This window comes from Mesocricetus auratus, unplaced genomic scaffold (genome assembly GCF_017639785.1).
Source record: "Mesocricetus auratus isolate SY011 unplaced genomic scaffold, BCM_Maur_2.0 Super-Scaffold_100025, whole genome shotgun sequence".
In the NCBI taxonomy this organism is placed as follows: Eukaryota; Metazoa; Chordata; class Mammalia; order Rodentia; family Cricetidae; genus Mesocricetus; species Mesocricetus auratus.
In genome coordinates this window covers 20,620,001-20,636,975 of record NW_024429206.1, presented here as the reverse complement: position 1 = coordinate 20,636,975, position 16,975 = coordinate 20,620,001, and the positions used below count along the sequence as shown (strand labels likewise).

General features: G+C 45.9%; 1 protein-coding gene across 3 annotated transcripts in view; it reads right to left on the bottom strand.

Moving 5' to 3' along the window:
• LOC101841209 (S-adenosyl-L-methionine-dependent tRNA 4-demethylwyosine synthase TYW1) overlaps positions 1-16,975 on the bottom strand; it is an 83,537-nt gene that overhangs the window by 54,670 nt on the left and 11,892 nt on the right. For 2 of the 3 annotated variants that reach the window (XM_013120718.3, XM_013120719.3), the window contains exons 7-9: positions 13,676-13,798; positions 11,129-11,246; positions 3,480-3,532 (exon numbers count right to left, since the gene is read on the bottom strand). In XM_013120718.3, coding sequence (XP_012976172.1) covers positions 3,480-3,532; positions 11,129-11,246; positions 13,676-13,798 — 294 coding nt within the window. The remainder of the gene's footprint in view (positions 1-3,479; positions 3,533-11,128; positions 11,247-13,675; positions 13,799-16,975) is intronic. The other variant, XM_013120720.3, reaches the window with a different exon arrangement.

Genomic DNA, 16,975 nt, shown 5'->3' with positions numbered 1-16,975 from the left:
ACCTTCCAAGAGCCACCTAGTTACCATGGTACCATGGGGGACGGGGATGGTCTCTTCTCACCTCCACTTGGTTGACTGGTATCTCTAGACAGTATGGGAACCTCAGACCCAGCTAGACAGAAGAGTACATGTCCAATTTGTTTTTAGTGGGAATCCCAGTGCCCTTTGTCAAGAGAACTGGGCAGCCTAACTCAGTAGAACAACTGGCCTTCAAGCAAAGAGAGTTGAGGAGAGAGTTGAGTCTAACGAGACTCAACTGTGAGGCTGAGGCAGCAAGGGCTGGCCTCAGTCACCATCTCCTTTCAGGTGGAGGGCATGAGACTTCCTGTTTCTGTGGTACTCTCTAGTTCTGGCACCCCAACCCAGACAGCTGCCCTCCTCTGACCACCTACCTCCCTCCCCAGCATACCTCAAAGCCATGCTTCTCTGGCTAAAGAGCCCCAGACTTACCCAGAAGATGATGCCCAAGCCCTTACTGGCATATTGTGAGATCAAGCCAGGCTCCTAATCTTTCAGGCTAACAAGCCTTGACTTGAAACTTCAGAAGACGATGGGCTATCACTTGTTTCTCTCAGCAAGCTCATCTCCATCTCTCTCTACAGCCCGAGTGCTGCTTTGGCTCAGGGCTCTTACTAGTCCCAGCTCTGTCGTCTGTCATTGTGACTGACTTTCCCACCCCACAGATAACTCACATTCTCCACGTGACCCTGTACCACAACTAATTAGTGCCACCTAGGTCAGGGATCTGCCTCCTAGCACATGGCCTCAATCTCTGACTCAGTATGACACCGATGCCTGAATTACAGACTGGGGTTGCTCACTCTTTCACACAGCTGTGTTCAGAGGAGAATTAAGCTGTGATCACTCATCTAAGACTTCACTCAGGCTTGTGACAGCTGCTGCTGGCTGGGTTTCACATCACTCCTTGCTAACCCTATCCTCCAGGAAGTCATCATAGGAGCTTTGTTTGTTTGAGAAAAGGTCTCATGTATAACAGGTTGGTTTCACACTCCCTAGGTAGCCAAGCATGATCTTAAACCATCACCTTCTGAGGATACTGGGATTACAAGGGTACATCACCACACCAGTTTACCCAGGGCTGAAGATGGAGGAACCCAACACTTCCTTCATGCTAGGCAAGAACTCTACTAACTGAGCCACACTCACAGGCCCCTGAACTTACTTATCTGCTGGTTAAATGACACAATGTTTCATTGGAAAACTATCATCATAGTCTTGTGTACATTGGAGAACCTGGTTCTCTCCTTCCACATGGGCCATGGTTATTGACTCAACCAGTCAGACTTGGTGGCAAGTGTCCTTACACACTGAGCCATCCTGCCAGGCCTTGGGAATACTTGTTCATAACAGATATGGGAATGATAAAAAGAGAGGGTGGTGGCTGCCAGTTGTTGTCCTAAGCAACTGAAGGGACAAAGCTGCATAACTGCTAATTGGAGAGTAGAGCAGCAAAGCTAGGAGAAGAACAAGCTACTGACACACAGGAAAAGTGTGAGACTCCAGCACAAATCCACACTCCTGGGAAAGACACTGTCAGCTCAGAGTCATGGGGCAGCTCAGGCAGACAGCTCCCATGCAGCTGGACTTCAAGGCTAACCTGGCCAGGTGTGGTGGTATGCACCTATAATCCCAGGACCCAGGGGATCGAGTTCAAGGCCTGGGCTACACAGTAAGACCCTATATCCAAAATAGTCCAGAAAGAAAATGAAGAAAGACTGTCAGTAGAATTCTCATTAATGTAAGTTGTTCTAGTAACTTCTAATCTTTCTCAAGTTTAAAGGTGTCTATTTAAGCACACGGGCTAGGGATGTGGCCGAGTACATGCAAGGCCTTTGGTCTGAAGTTCAGCACTGTGCATAAGAAGGAGGGGGAGGAGCAAGGGAAAGGAGGGGAAGGAGCAAGGGAGAAAAGAGAAGGAAGTGCAGGAGGAAGAGGAGGAGAAAGAGGAGCAGACCCAGACACAGCAAGCAGCTGCCCCTCACCGAGCCAGCTACCACTGAAGAAGCACCGCAGCACTTCTGCACGGAAATGCACACTTAACATAAAGTGCTTCCTCATCCTTACAGCCTGGATGAAACACCAATTTCCAAAAGTATGCATGCGATTTACTATCTGAAAATGCAAATTTAGCGACGGTGAAAGGGACACCGCACAGAAGGCACTGAGTCTGACGTCACTGAAAATCGCTGGACTGGAAAAAAAGAAGTGTTTGGAACGCAACATGTGGGATTCATTAGCTAATCTGCAGGGCTGAGCACGCCGTCACCAAAAGTAGCTGGAATAACAGAAAATATCAAAGGAAAAATTCTTGGAATATTTGTACCTTAAGGAACAAGGAAAAGAAATGAGTTAGTATCTTCAGGATGTAGCTCAGAGGAGAGAGTGCTTACTCAGCACTTAACCCAGTGCTTATGAGGCCCTGGGTTCAAGCCCCAGGACCATACAAACCAGGTGTGGTATTGCACATGGAATCCCAGAATTTGGGAGGTAGAGAAGAAAGAGAGTCAGGAGTTCAAAGTCATCTTCAGCTACATAGAGACTTTAAGCCCAGGCTGGGCTACACGTGACTCTGTCTCAAAAGTAATAGGCTGAGGCAAGAGAATCATGAATTTGAGACCAGCCTGGGTTACACAGACAGACCCTGTGAAAGGATTCAGGAGGCTGTGGAGAGCGGTGACGGAACGGGAGGACCCTCAAAACACTGCTGGTAGAAATACAAAATAGTACAACCACTTTGAGAACTAGACAGTTCATTGAGATAAACTTTCTAAATTACCATGACCCACTACTGACACTTGAAGTGTGCAAACCACACAAACCCTGTTCACGGCATGATGCTCTAGCGACATCACTCATAACATGCAGAACACACAAGCAACCCGAGTGCCCGCCAACTGCCCCATGAATAGACAGGGTGTGGCAAGCAATGTCCTCGGGTACGCACGGCTGTGCCACACGTACGATTCCAGTCATCTGGCATGTCTAGTCAGCTAGTTAATGCAGAGAGAAAAGGCAGATCCACGGCCCGTGGGAGCCGGAGGGAGATTCGAGAAGAGACTGACTGCTGGCGGAAAGGTGAAAGGAACATCCCAAAGTCAGATGTTATGAGGGCTGCAAGAACCCTATGAATACACTAAAATGAGGGGGCTATACTGCCTGTAAAGCATATTTCAACAACACTGCCAATAAGGCACATCAAAGCTAGTGCCATGGCTCAGAGGGTAATGCCCTGCTGCCAGACTTGATGACCTGAGTCCAGTCCCCAGAGCCTGCAAGGGAGAAGGAGAAAACCAACTCCTGTAAGATGTGCACTGACCCCCATGTGCACATACATATGCACAAAACAAATGGAGATGGAAAGTGTAAGGTGTGTACACACAGACACACAAATAACTGGAAATGGAAAAAGAAATAAGTTGCAGAAAACAGCAATTGTAGTGAGTAAAGACAATAAATACCTTCGTCCATCTGCAAAGCTTCACACCAGAGTGGCTGCCAATCAACTGGTACCCTACATGGAAAACCAGGGAACAGAAAGAGAAATGAACAAAGTCTCACATCAAAAGGTGACACTAAAACTCAGCAAAACCACTCTTCTTTACTGAGGTAAAACATTCAACAGCACTCTTGCAGAAAACAGTAAAGGGTTAATTCACTGAGAGAGCTTTTGTCTGTCTGTCGCTACAGTTTGTGTTGTGACTAGGTCTTACTGAGTAGTCCCAGTCCTCCTTCCTCGACCTCCCAAAAGTGCTGAGATGGCAAGCTTTGAGTCACCAGCCGGGCTACCATGAGAAATTGTTAAAAATCTATCCATGGTGAGGCAAGACTGTAGTCAGTACCCAGCAGGAGGCAGGAACAGCAGGAGTTCAAGGTCATTCTGATGTCTGAGGCCAACCTGACTTAAGCAACTTCTCAATTGAGACTCCCTTCTTAAGTGACCCTAAGCTGTGTCAAGTTTACAGTAAAAGCTAACCAGGACTCTGCCCAAGAACACAATGTACTCTACAACTACAGAGTTCATGTGGCAGTTTGAATGAGAAATGTCCCCAAACAATCAGATAAATGATTTCGTATATTCATATAAAATGTAGAGTCCCAAATCACCCCAGCAGCCTAGTCTCCTGCTCCACCCACGGGACTAGGACTAGGCCTGCTGCCTATGCTTGGGGTCTACCACTGCGGTTTCCATCCCAGTGGTGGGAGCCAACGCACCCTAGTCTCCTGCTCCACCCACGGGACTAGGTAAACCAGGGCCTATCTCTGGGCCGCCTACCTGTGCCTGGGGTCTACCACTCAGGCTCCCATCCATCCCAGGGGGATCCAAAGCACCCCAGCATCCTAGTCCATTTCTCCACCCACGAGACCAGGAAGTGGAGAGCAACCAGAACAGTGGACTTGCCTACACCCAACAGAAGGGAACCCTGGTCCCACTCCCACCAGGAGAGGAAGAGGCACCTTCTGGAACCCACTGCAAGAACCGATGGGAAGGAGACAATATAAAAACACAAGGAACAACAGAAAAACCAATAAGACATCACCAGAGTCCAGAGACCCTACACCAGCAAGACTTGAACACGTCAACACAAATGAAGCAGAAGAGAATGATATTAAAAACAACTTCATGAAAATGATAGAGGCCCCCAAAGAGGATATGAGAAAATCCCTGTAAGAGATGTAAGAAAAAAATCCAAAAAATGCAAGAAATGGAAGACACAAAAAAAATTGCTAACAGTACAAGGACTGAAATCTGAAATAGAAACAATAAAAAAAAACACAGTCTGAAGGAATGCTGAAAATAGAAAAGCTATTTTCTATTTTCTATGGTCAGGCAAGCATAACCAACAGAATACAAGAGATGGAAGAGAGAATCTCAGGTGTTGAAGATACACTAGGAGAACTAGATTCATCAACCAAAGAAAAATTTAAGTCCAACAAATCCCTAACACAAACTATCCAGGAAATATGGGACACCGTGAAAAGACCAAACTTAAGAATAATAGGTATAGAAGAAGGTGAAGAAACCCACCTCAAAGAGGCAGAAAGCATATTCAACAAAATCATAGAAGAAAACTTTCCCAACCTAAAGAAAGACATGCCAATGAAGGTGCAAGAAGCTTACAGAACACTGAATAGAGTGGACAAAAAAAAAAAAAAAAAAAAAAACCCTCACCACATAATAATCAAGACCCCAAACATACAGAATAAAGAAAGAATATTAAGAGCAGCTAGGGAAAAAGGCCAAGTAACATAGCAAACCCATCAAAATTACACCTGACTTCTCCATGGAAACTCTGAAAGCCAGAAGGTCCTGGATAGATATTCTACCAACATTAAGAGACCACGGATGCCAGCCAAGACTACTATACCCAGTAAAGCTTTCAATCAATATAGATGGAGAAAACAAGATATTTCATGACAAAACCAGACTTAAACAATACATATCTACTAACCCAGCCCTACAGAAAATTTTGGAAGGAAAACTCCAACCCAAGGAAGTTAACTACAACCAGGAAAACATAGGCAATAGATAATCCCACTTTACCAACAGGCAAAAGAAAAAGTGGTAGAAATCCACATACAATTCCACCAACAATAACCATTCCAAAACAAACAAGAATGAGCTATCAATGGTCATTAATATCCCTCAAAAACTCGCTCATAAAAAGACACAGGCTAACAGAATGGATTCGAAGACAGAATCCATCCCTCTACTGCATACAAGAAACACACCTCAGCTTCAAAAACAGACATTACTTCAGAGTTAATGATAAAGGTCTTGGAGACATCTGGGATAATAGGAACATACCTAAACATAATAAAAGCTATATACAGCAAACCAACAGCCAACATCAAACTGAATGGAGAGAAACTCAAGACAATTCTTCTAAAATCAGAAACAAGACAAGGCTGTCCTCTCTCCCCATACCTCTTCAATATTGTACTCGAAGTTCTAGCTAGAGCAATAAGACAACAAAAGGAGATCAAGGGGATACAAACTGGAAAGGAAGAGGTAAAACTTCCACTATTTACAGATGATATGATAGTTTATATAAGTGACCCAAAAAACTCTACCAGGGAACTCTTACAGCTGATAAACACCTTCAGCAAAGTGGCAGGATACAAGATCAACTCAAGAAAATCAGTAGCCCTACTATATACAGACAATAAAAGGGCCGAGAAAGAAATCAGCGAAACATCACCCTTTACAATTTGCCACAAACAACATAAAATACCTGGGGGTAACGCTAACCAAACAAGTGAAAGACCTGTATCACAAGAACTTTGAGCCTTTAAAGAAAGAAATTAAAGAAGACACCAGAAGGGGCTGGAGAGATGGCTCAGAGGTTAAGAGCACTGGCTGCTCTACCAGAGGTCCTGAGTTCAATTCCCAGCAACCACATGGTGGCTCACAACCATCTACAATTCAATCTGGTGCCCTCCTCTGGCATGTATATGTAATAAATAAATAAATCTTTAAAAAAAAAAAGAGAGATACCAGAAAATGGAAAGATCTCCCATGCTCTTGGATAGGTAGGATCAATGTAGTAAAAATGGCAATCCTGCCAAAAGCAATCTACAGACTCAATGCAATCCCCATCAAAGTCCCAGCACAATTCTTCACAGACCTTGAAAGAACAGTACTCAACTTTATATGGAAAAACAAAAAACCCAGGATAGCCAAGACAACCCTGCTTAACAAAGCAACGTCTGGAGGTGTCACCATTCCTGACTTCAAGCTCTATGTAGAGCTATAGTCCTGAAAACAGCTTGGTATTGGCAGAATTGAACACCCTGAGATTAATCCACAAACCTATGAACACCTGATTTTTGACAAAGAAGCTAAAATTATACAATGGAAAAAAGATAGCATCTTCAACTAATGGTGCTGCTTCTATATTGGCATATAGAAGACTACAGATAGATCCATGTCCATCACCATGCACAAAACTTAAGTACAAATGGATCAAAGACCGCAACATAAATCTAGCCACACTGAACCTGTTAGAAGAGAAAGTGGGAAGTACCCTTGAACAAATTGGTACAGGAGACCACTTCCTGAACTTAACACCAGTAGCACAAACAGTGAAATCGACAATTCATAAATGGGACCTCCTGAAACTGAGAAGCTTCTGTAAGGCAAAGGACATAGTCAGCAAGACAAAAAGGCAACCCACAGATTGGGAAAAGATATTCACTAACCCTACATCTGACAGAGGGCTGATCTCCAAAATATACAAAGAATTCAGGAAGCAAGTCACCAAACACCAAAGAATCCAATTAAAAAGTAGAGAATTCTCAATAGGAGTATAAAATGGATGAGAGACACTTAAGAAAGTGCTTAACAGCCGGGCGTTGGTGGCGCACGCCTTTAATCCCAGCACTCGGGAGGCAGAGGCAGGCGGATCTCTGTGAGTTCAAAGCCAGCCTGGTCTACAAAGTGAGTTCCAGGACAGCCTCCAAAGCTACAGAGAAACCCTGTCTCGAAAAACCAAAAAAAAAAGAAAGTGCTTAACATCCTTAGCAAATCAAAATGCAAATCAAAACAACTCTGAGATATCATCTTACTCCTGTCAGAATGGCAAAAATCAAAAACACCAATGACAGTTTATGCTGGAGAGGATGTGGAGAAAGGGGAACACTCCTCCACTGCTGGTGGGAGTGAAAACTTGTACAGCCACTACGGAAATCAGTATGGAGATTGGAAAATGGGAATCAGTCTACCACAAGACCCAGCAATTCCACTCTTAGGCCCATTCATACAACAAGGATGTCTGTTCCACTATGTTCATAGCAGCATTATTTGTAATAGCTAGATCCTGGAAGCAACCTAGATGCCCCTCAACTGGAGAGTGGATAGAGAAAATGTGGTACATTTACACAATGGAATACTACTCATCGGAAAAAAAAAACAATGGAATCTTGAAATTTGCAGGCAAATGGATGACACAACCTGAGTGAGGTAACCCAGTCACAAAAAGACAAACATGGTATGCACTCATATATGGATTTTAGACATGGATCAGGGGAGTGTCAGCCTACAATCCCAGTGCCAGTGAGTCTGGGAAACAGGGAGGTTCCCAAGAGATATGCATGATACCCCAGAGAAGTGGAATGAGGCAAGATCTCCTGAGCATATTGGGAACATCGGGGGAGGGGAGAGAGAAACAGGAAAAGAGAGGGATACAAGGAGGGGAGAAGAAGGCATGGGGGAGCAGGAAGGTTGAGTCGAGGTAAGAATAGAGGAGAGCAGGATGAGAGATACCATAATAGATGGAGTCATTATAGACTTGAGGAGAGAGCTGACACTAGTGAGATCTCCAGAGATCTACAAGAATAACACCAACTGGAAAACTAAGCAATAGCGGAGAGACTACATTAATAGCCCCCCTCCCCCATGATGAGGTTGATGACTACCTTATATGCCATCCTAGAACCTTCATCCAGAAACTGTTGGAAGCAGAGACAGATACCCACAGCTAAACACTGAACTGAACTCCTGGAACCCAGTGACAGAGATGAAGGAGTGATGAGCAAAGGGGTCAAGACCGTGCTGGTGAAACCCACAAAGACAGCTGACCAGACAAGGGGGAGCTCTTGAACCCCAGACTGATGGCTGAGAGGCCAACAGGAGACTGATCCAGACTCCATGAATGTAGTGTAGTGAGGAGGTCACAGAAATCACTGGGGCCTTGGGTCCCCAGGATTAGTGTTCACCATGGTATATGAATGAACTTTGGGAGCCCATTCCACATGGAGGGATGCTCTCCAAGCCTGGACACATGGGGAAGGGCCTAGGTTCTGCCCTGGGTGAAATGACAGACTCTGGAGATCCCCCCAAGGAGGGCCTCACCCTCCCTGGGGAATGATGTGAGGATTGGGTGGGGGGCTGGGGGAGATAGTGGAGGGAAAAGGGAGGAGGGGTGGGAGAGGGAGCTGGAATTGACATGTGAAGCATGCATGTTTCTAATTTAAATAAAAACATATATTGGAAAAAATGTATAGTCCATATATGAGATGAAAATGTCACTGTCTTTCTGAGCCCGGCTTACTATAATGATCGCCAGCATCAACTTTCCTACAAACATAACTTAGTTCTTCCTTAAGGTTCAACAAAACGTGTGTGGACACTTTCTTTCCCGACTCATCTGTTGACCCCTAGTCAGGCTCCATCCACATCTTGTCTAACTGTCCACTGTAGCCCTTTGGCTACAGGACTACAGTAAACACACTTGTATAGGTATCTCCTTGGTGCTCTAACTCAAGAATCCTTTGGGTTAGGCCAGCAAGATGGCTCAGTAGGTAAAGGCATCTGCTGCCAAGCCTGAGTTCACTCCCTGAAACCCAGACGGTGGAGAGACCCGACTCTCTAAAGGTGGGAAGACTTACTGCACTTCGCCCTATGAAAGGCCACAAGCCTCTGGGAGCCAGGGAGTGGTATGTGGTACTGTGAATGAGAATGGCCCTCACAGACTCATATATGAATGCTTGGTCCCCAGTGAGTGGAACTGTTTGGGAAGCATGAGGAGGTGTGGCCTTGCTGGAGGAGGTGTACCACTGGAGGTGGGCGTGGAGGTTTCAGAAGCCATCAACATTCCCAGTTAGCTCTCCCTGACTCCTACTTGTGAATCAGGATGGAAGCTCTCAGCTACTGCTCCAACAACATGCCTGCCTGCCTGCTGTCATGCTCCCCACCATGATAGTCAGTGACTCCACTCTGACACTGCAAGCCCAACAAACTCTTTCTTTTATAAGGTGCTTTGGCCATCCTATCTCTGCACAGCAATAGAACATAACTACTTGAAAAATGGGGGGGGGGGGACGACTAATCTGAAAATGTAATGACAGACACTAAACTGAAATGTAAGACAAGAAACAAAGAATTTAACAAATAGAAACATCAATGAGTTATATGGTAAAACACAAACTGCATGTTGGAAGACATGTATCACAGTCCCCAAGGAACAAGGAGGAGACATATAAATAATTAAAGAACTAACAGAAGGGAACTAAAGAAATATAATAAAACTCAAGTAAGGGCTGAAGAGATGACTCCTATGGGTTAAGAGCACTGGTTGCTCTCCCAGAACACCCATGCTCAACTCCCAGCACCCACATGATGGGTTCCAAATCTGTAACTCCAGCTCCAAAGTATCTGAAGCCTTCTGGCCTCTTCAGTGGTGTCCGAACATACACACAGGGAAAACAGGGGCCTGGGTTTGATCCCCAGCACCAGGAAAACTAGGCGTCATGGACATGTCTCTAATCTCAGCACTTGGAAGGTGGAGGAGGGAAGATCAGAACTCCAAGGTCACCCTCAATTTCATAGTGAGACCAGCCTGGAATACACAGGAGCGAAAGAGAGTCTGACAAGACAAAGACACAGAGAAAGAGAGACAAACAAGGAAAGAGAGGGAGAGACTGGGTGGGTTAGAGTAGGCAGCTCTATCTTCCCTAGGTGATGGTCAATCTTGGTTGTCAGCTCTATTGGATTGACTGACATCTAGGTGTGTCCAGAGAGCATCAGAAACTGAGGGCTCTGAAGAGATACATGCTCCTTGAATAGTATATAGCTGAATAGTATATATAAGGTGGTAGCACTGCAGAAGGTGGGTCATTTGGAGGAAGTGTGCCATGGGAGAGTGGCTGGGGGCAGATGTAGCTGTTTCCTGTTTCCAACTATCTATTTCCTGCTTTGAGGTCTCTCCCATGTAGTCCTACTTCCCCAAGGCTCTATCTCACTACAGACCCAGAAACAGACCACATGAGCAGGGATCACATGAGTACATCTCACATGAGCAGGGATCACATGAGTACATGTCACATGAGCAGGGATCACATGAGCAGGGGTCACATGAGCACGGGTCACATGAGCACGGGCCACAGAAGCATGGTCCACACAGACTAAGCATCTGAAACTGAGCTACATAAATGCTTTCTCCCCTATTGTTTTTCTCAGGTCCCAGTGCCCTAAGTTCCAAATAACACGCTCACCAGCAAGAGACTTTCTCTTTGTCCCCTGTGACAACCCTATCCTGCGCTCCCTGCCCTGGGCATCAGGTCGAGGGCACCAATGAGCAGCAACGTCCCAGTCCTGGCAGATGCTCACCTTGCTTAGTTAGGGCCTCTCGGAGAGCAGGCGTGATCATAGCTCTTCCTTCACTGTCCACACTCGTCTCTGGGTTCCTCTTCACACCAGCTTTCTCCTCCTGTTGAGCCCTTTCTCTCTGTTGAATTGAGAAAGTAAAATCGGGAATTGGCAACAACCAAGACTCCCTAGCAACAGTGAGGAGGTTCACACAACCAAGGCTGAGACACAACATCCTACAAGGTGATCTTGGTTCCAGAGAGATGATGACCAAAAGACACCACCAGGGTCAATAAATAAATAATTAAGCAAAACAAAACGTAACAACCATAAAACCATAACCTAAGTCAATAGTTCATTTGTTTAAAAAGTACTAATTGTTGTTATACTTTCTCTACTTACTTAGAGCGCATGATTGTGGCAGTCAGAGAACAGCACTGGGGAGTTGGCTGCTCCCCTCCTCTGTGTGCATCCCAGGGGCCAAAAGCAGGCTGTCAGGCTTGATGGCAAGCACCTCGACCCATTGAGCCACCTTGCCTGCCCCAAGACCAAATGTTTTTAACAATCAAATACAGACAAACTGCCTGACTTTGGCAAACTACTGGCTTTTTCTGAATTTTAACTTCTTCACCTGAAAAGGGAGTGGAGTGCAAATATTAAATGGAATGTATTTCCTAGTGGGAGGCAGAGGCACACACCACCACAGGCACACTTGAAAAAGGAGGCAGAGAAAGGAGGATAGAATGGAGAAAGAGAGAGGAAAGAGGAGCAGAGGGAGAGGGAAGGTGTAGGGGAGGGAAGGAGGGAGGAAGGGAGACGGGGGTCCACAGGCAGCAAACCCACAGAAGGTAAGTGAGCACGGCTCAGTCTGACTTCTCTGCCTTCTGTTGTTCACTCTGAGAAAAGCAACCGCAATTATCCTCAAAGTCAGCACTCCAAATGCCTAAATATAAGCACAACACAAAGCTAATGAGAAACGTGCCTCTGCTAACGGAGCTTCCAGATGGAATTGAAAAACATACCCAAACCTTATCGTGTGTGTTCTTATCAACTAGAAATTATGTGTTCTCATCAGTGGCTACATACCAAGTTTAAGGCCAGCCTGGGCTACATTTGACTCTCTCTCAAAGCAATGGTAACAACACAAACCGAAATAAGACAAAAAGAGGGGAGGTATTCAGGCTGTAACTCAATGGCACAGTGTAGTACACACGATGGCCCCTAACAGTAAGTTAAACACACACATGTAAACACACATACATAAAATGAAGGTCTTATAAAGATGAAAAACACACACAGAAGTCTCCATTTGATCATTTGTATGAAAAGGCTAAATATTATAAGCTGACTGCTTCAAGGTCCAAGGTCATTAAATTTTCATCTTTACACTCTCTAGTGACCTCTACTGGCCACTAGAGGAAAAGCAAAGAAAAATGTGTCATCCTAATGTCACTAGGCAAAGCTGTAAGGAAGGTTTAGCCAGGTAGAAATTCCAGAATTGTATCTAAATCTGCAACTTCATTTTCCATTTTAAGGATGGACTCTTAAATAAACACAGTTAAATTTTTAGTCAAAAGCCAAAAATTACATTCACTGTAACACAGTTTGCTTGATTTGGGGAGAAGACTGTAAAAGAATGAATGTCAGAAAGAGGGTGGGGTGTGGCTCAGTTGGCGGTGTGCCTAACGTGCAGGAAGCCCAAGGTCCAGCTCAAGCATTGCATAATCCAGGTGTGACAGCACAACACAGCTGTACCCCCACCCTGGACACGAGTTCAAAGTCATCCTCAGCTGAAGATCCCGTCTTCAAAAACAACAAAAGAAGAAAAAGAGCTGGGACTCAGGACCAGAGGGGACTCAAGAGGCTGTGAGGACAGGCATGCACCACTAAGTCAGACTCCATCTGCATCCTTGATGATAAAGAATCCTCCCAGCCAGGTGGCAGTGGTACATGCCGCCTTTGATCCCTACACTCGGGAGGCAGAGGCAGGACAATCTCTGAGTTTGAGGCCAGCCTGGCCTACAGAGAGAGCTCCAGGAGAGCCAGGGCTGCACAGAGAGACCCTGTCTATGATAATAATAGTCCTTGAAGATGGCCATCCTCCACGGCTCTGAACTAGTGCCCTCCACTCAGGACCTGCTCTAAGATCTGCCGGTCCTCCCGGGAGCATGGTATTAAATGAGAAGAATTTAGCCAAGTTCATGGAAGGGCCGGTGAGACGGATTGCCAGGTAGAAGCTTGCCACCAAGCCTGACGACTGAGTCTGATCGTAGGGACCCACAGGGTGAAAGGAGAGAAGCCATTCCAGAAATTGTCCTCTGGCTGTGGCATGTGCTCCCTGACACACTTATAACACACAAAATACATACACACATGAAATGGATGCCATTTCTAATGTTCAAAGTTCATGTAAATACAGCAAAAAAGCAAGACAAAAAACAACAAAAAATAGAAACTCTTACAGGTAAATTAAGCTGCCTTCCGCCTTCAAACCAGAGCTGTCCTGGGACAGACTCTAAGAGGTGAATGGACCACAGGATCCAACTACAGTCCCCCACACAGCAGTACCTTTTCCTTCTGCATGGGGTTCATGATGTTGCCCAGGTCCTCGACATCAACCAGGGAATTCAGGCTCTGATAACCCTGGGCCCCCGACTCCTCCTCACTGCTGCTCTCACAGGGCTCTTCCTCCTGTAAGGCAAGCGCTTCAGAGACTTTGTGTTGCTGGGGATGGATACCACCATCTCACACAATGCTGGGCAGGCGCTGTGACACTGAGCCACGCCTCCAACTACCTTTACAGTATTTGCGTATGACTTTTGCTTTTTTTTAGTTATCATTCACTTTGTTTGTGTGTGTGTGTGTGTGTGTATGTGTGTGTGTGCATGCACAAGTACCATGGGGTGCTGCTGGAACCCATTCTCTTTCCTCTGTGTGGGTTCAGGGATAGAACTCAGGTCTTTAAGCTTGGTGTCAAGTGCCTTCACCTGCTGAGGCATCTCGTCAACCCACCTTTGCAGTATTAGTTTTTAAAAGTATAAACTATCTTAGCTCTTTGGCATCAGAATCATCCCTGGGAAAGGCATCACAGAGTGGGTTTGGAGAGAGGGCTCAGTGGTTAAGGGCACTGACTGCTTTGCAGGGGACCCAGGTTCAGTTACCAGCATGGCAGCTCACAAGTGTCTCTAACATTGGTTCTAGGGTACACTATGCCCTCTTCTGGCCTCCACTGGCACTGCAGTCTCATGGTACACACACTTACCTGCAGGCAATCATCAACAAAAATAAACTTTGAAAAAAAAACTCGGAGTGACAAGCACTAAGACGTCAGCTAACCTCCCAGGTGAGAACAGAATGGACAGTGCTCAGAGGAAGAAGATGCCAGGGAGAGGGTGGGAACAGGGTGGGGTAGACTGCTATGACAGCACTTCATGCTATGACTTTATAACATGACGCCAGTTCATTCTCTGCACGGAAAGCAGAGAATACGGAGCCAGCAAGATGACACAGGGACTAACTGTGCCTGACACAAAGCCTGAGGTCCTGGGCTCTGTCTCCTGGATCCACCTGGTTGAAGGAAACAACTTACTACCAGGTGTCATCTGACTTCCACACATGTATAAGAGCACATACACACACACACACACACACACACACACACACACACACACACACACACACACACACACACAGTAGCGGCCCTGTGAGCCCATATTGCCTGTAACATCACAGCCCTGTCAGTTTCTTTTAGTACATGTGGTGAAGTCCACCCGACACTGGAACAGCCTGAAAATCTCCCAGCTCAGAATGTATCTTGAGGATAAGTGTCATGTGCCTGTGACTCATCTCTGTAGGCAAATACAGAGAGGTAACTTCAATTTAGTGCTGTGTAAGGGCCAAGGGTGAATATTTCCAGCAAAACAAGCAACCCTAGCCTCCGCTATACAGCTCTGCTACTCCACTGCGTCAATGAGGGATTAAGCACAGCTGCAACCCTCAAACCCTTAGAGAAAAATAAGTCTGTGATGTGAACAGACTGACGGAGTGCTTGCCTAGCATGCAAAAGCCCTGGTTCCATCCCCAGCACGGCACAAACCTGGCATGGTGATTCACACCCATAATCCCAGCACCCTGAAGGTGGAGGCTCAGACGTTCAAGGTCAGCCACACTAGAGATCAATCAACGCGACCCAAACCACCTGAGACCCAGTCTCAAAAGCAATCAATTGAATTACAATTTTAAATTGGCAGCAGGTGGCATTTAGCTGCTAAGACACTTAGCTGGCCATCTTAGGCTCTTCTGTAACTTACACTCAGAACCACATCTCTGACAGAAATGAATTCACTGCCTCTCAAAGGACCTCGTTTCATCTTCACATAAAATCTAATCAAAACTGCCATTAACTTGGCTCTGTGACCTTCAGAAAATTTAAAACCTGTCTTCAATAAAAGATGAATGCAGAGGACTTGAGAGATGGCTCGGCCACTAAAAGCACTGGCTGCTCTTGAAGAGAACCTAGGTTCAGTTCCTAGTACCCACATGGTCACTAACAATGAATGGTCTGGAACTCCATTTCCAGGGGGGATCCCACTTCTGGCCTCCACAGGCACTGCATGCATGTGTTGCACAGAGATACCGCAGGCAAAAGACCCATACACATAAAATTTTAAAAACTAAATGAACCTTCAAGAAACAAATAAATAGCTAGGCATTGGGTGGAGCGTGCCTTTGATCCCAGCACTCAGGAGACAGAGACAGGCAGATCTCTGTGAGTTCGAGGCCAGCCTTGTCTACAGAGTGAGTTCCAGGACAGCTTCCAAAACAATAGAGAAACCCTGTCTCAAAAAACCAAAAAAAGAAACAAACAAACAAACAAATAAATGCAATTCATGGGAGTCACTGGGGTTGGGAAAATTCCTCCTCTCCAGAAAGGTTCTGTGCAATTATAGCAACACAGGGTCAGAGGTACTAGAGTACTCAAATTGCAGCTAAAATGTCTATGATTAAGTAAGCACAGGAGGCTGCCTCCATCACAGAATGACCAAGCATTAAGGAAGTAAAGCTATCAGGGTGGATGGGGAGAGTCACCTAAGCAAAGTGTGGGCGTGGGGAAGAGATGTGGGTAGATCACATCCTGGAAGGAAAGTGGCTGAAAGAGGCTCGGGAAACTGTTCAGTGGTTCAAGTGCTCCCTGTGCAAACATGAGGATCAGAGTTCAGATCCCTAGAATCCATCTAAATGGTGGATGAGCATGAATGCCCACCTGTATTCCAGTCTGGCTGAAAAGCGGAGCGAGCTGGCTAGAGAGACCAGGCATATCTCTCTGAGCTCTGGGTTTGACTGAGGTACCCTGGTTCAATGAGCATGGTACAAGAGAGATTAAGGATGGCTCCCAACACCAACTTCTGGCATCCACATGCACATCCACACGTGTATGTATACCCAAACACACACACGCCCACAAGCATGCAAAAACATGCATACGCAAACATGCACACCATACATACACACTTATGAAAATGAGGGAATCAAATTTTTAAGATGGTCTAAAAAGAGAGCACTCTAGCTAGCGTATACCTGGAATACACAGGTAACTGAGTAGACAGTCTGCAGACGGGAGCAGCTGAAACAACCTGCTACAGTACACTAGGGGAAAAAAGATGCTAGCTGAACCCAGGCAGTAAGAGCAGATGCCTGGAGCTCAGACTCGCCCGCCACTCCACACCTATGCTCAGCACCAAGGACGCCAGTGTGGCGACACCCTAGGGTGATGAAGAGGTGGAAGAGCAGGGTGGAGAAGGAGAAACTGAAGGGTTTCCAGGTGCCGAGGTCAGTCAGTTACCCCTCGGATGCACTGGGAAACTACTG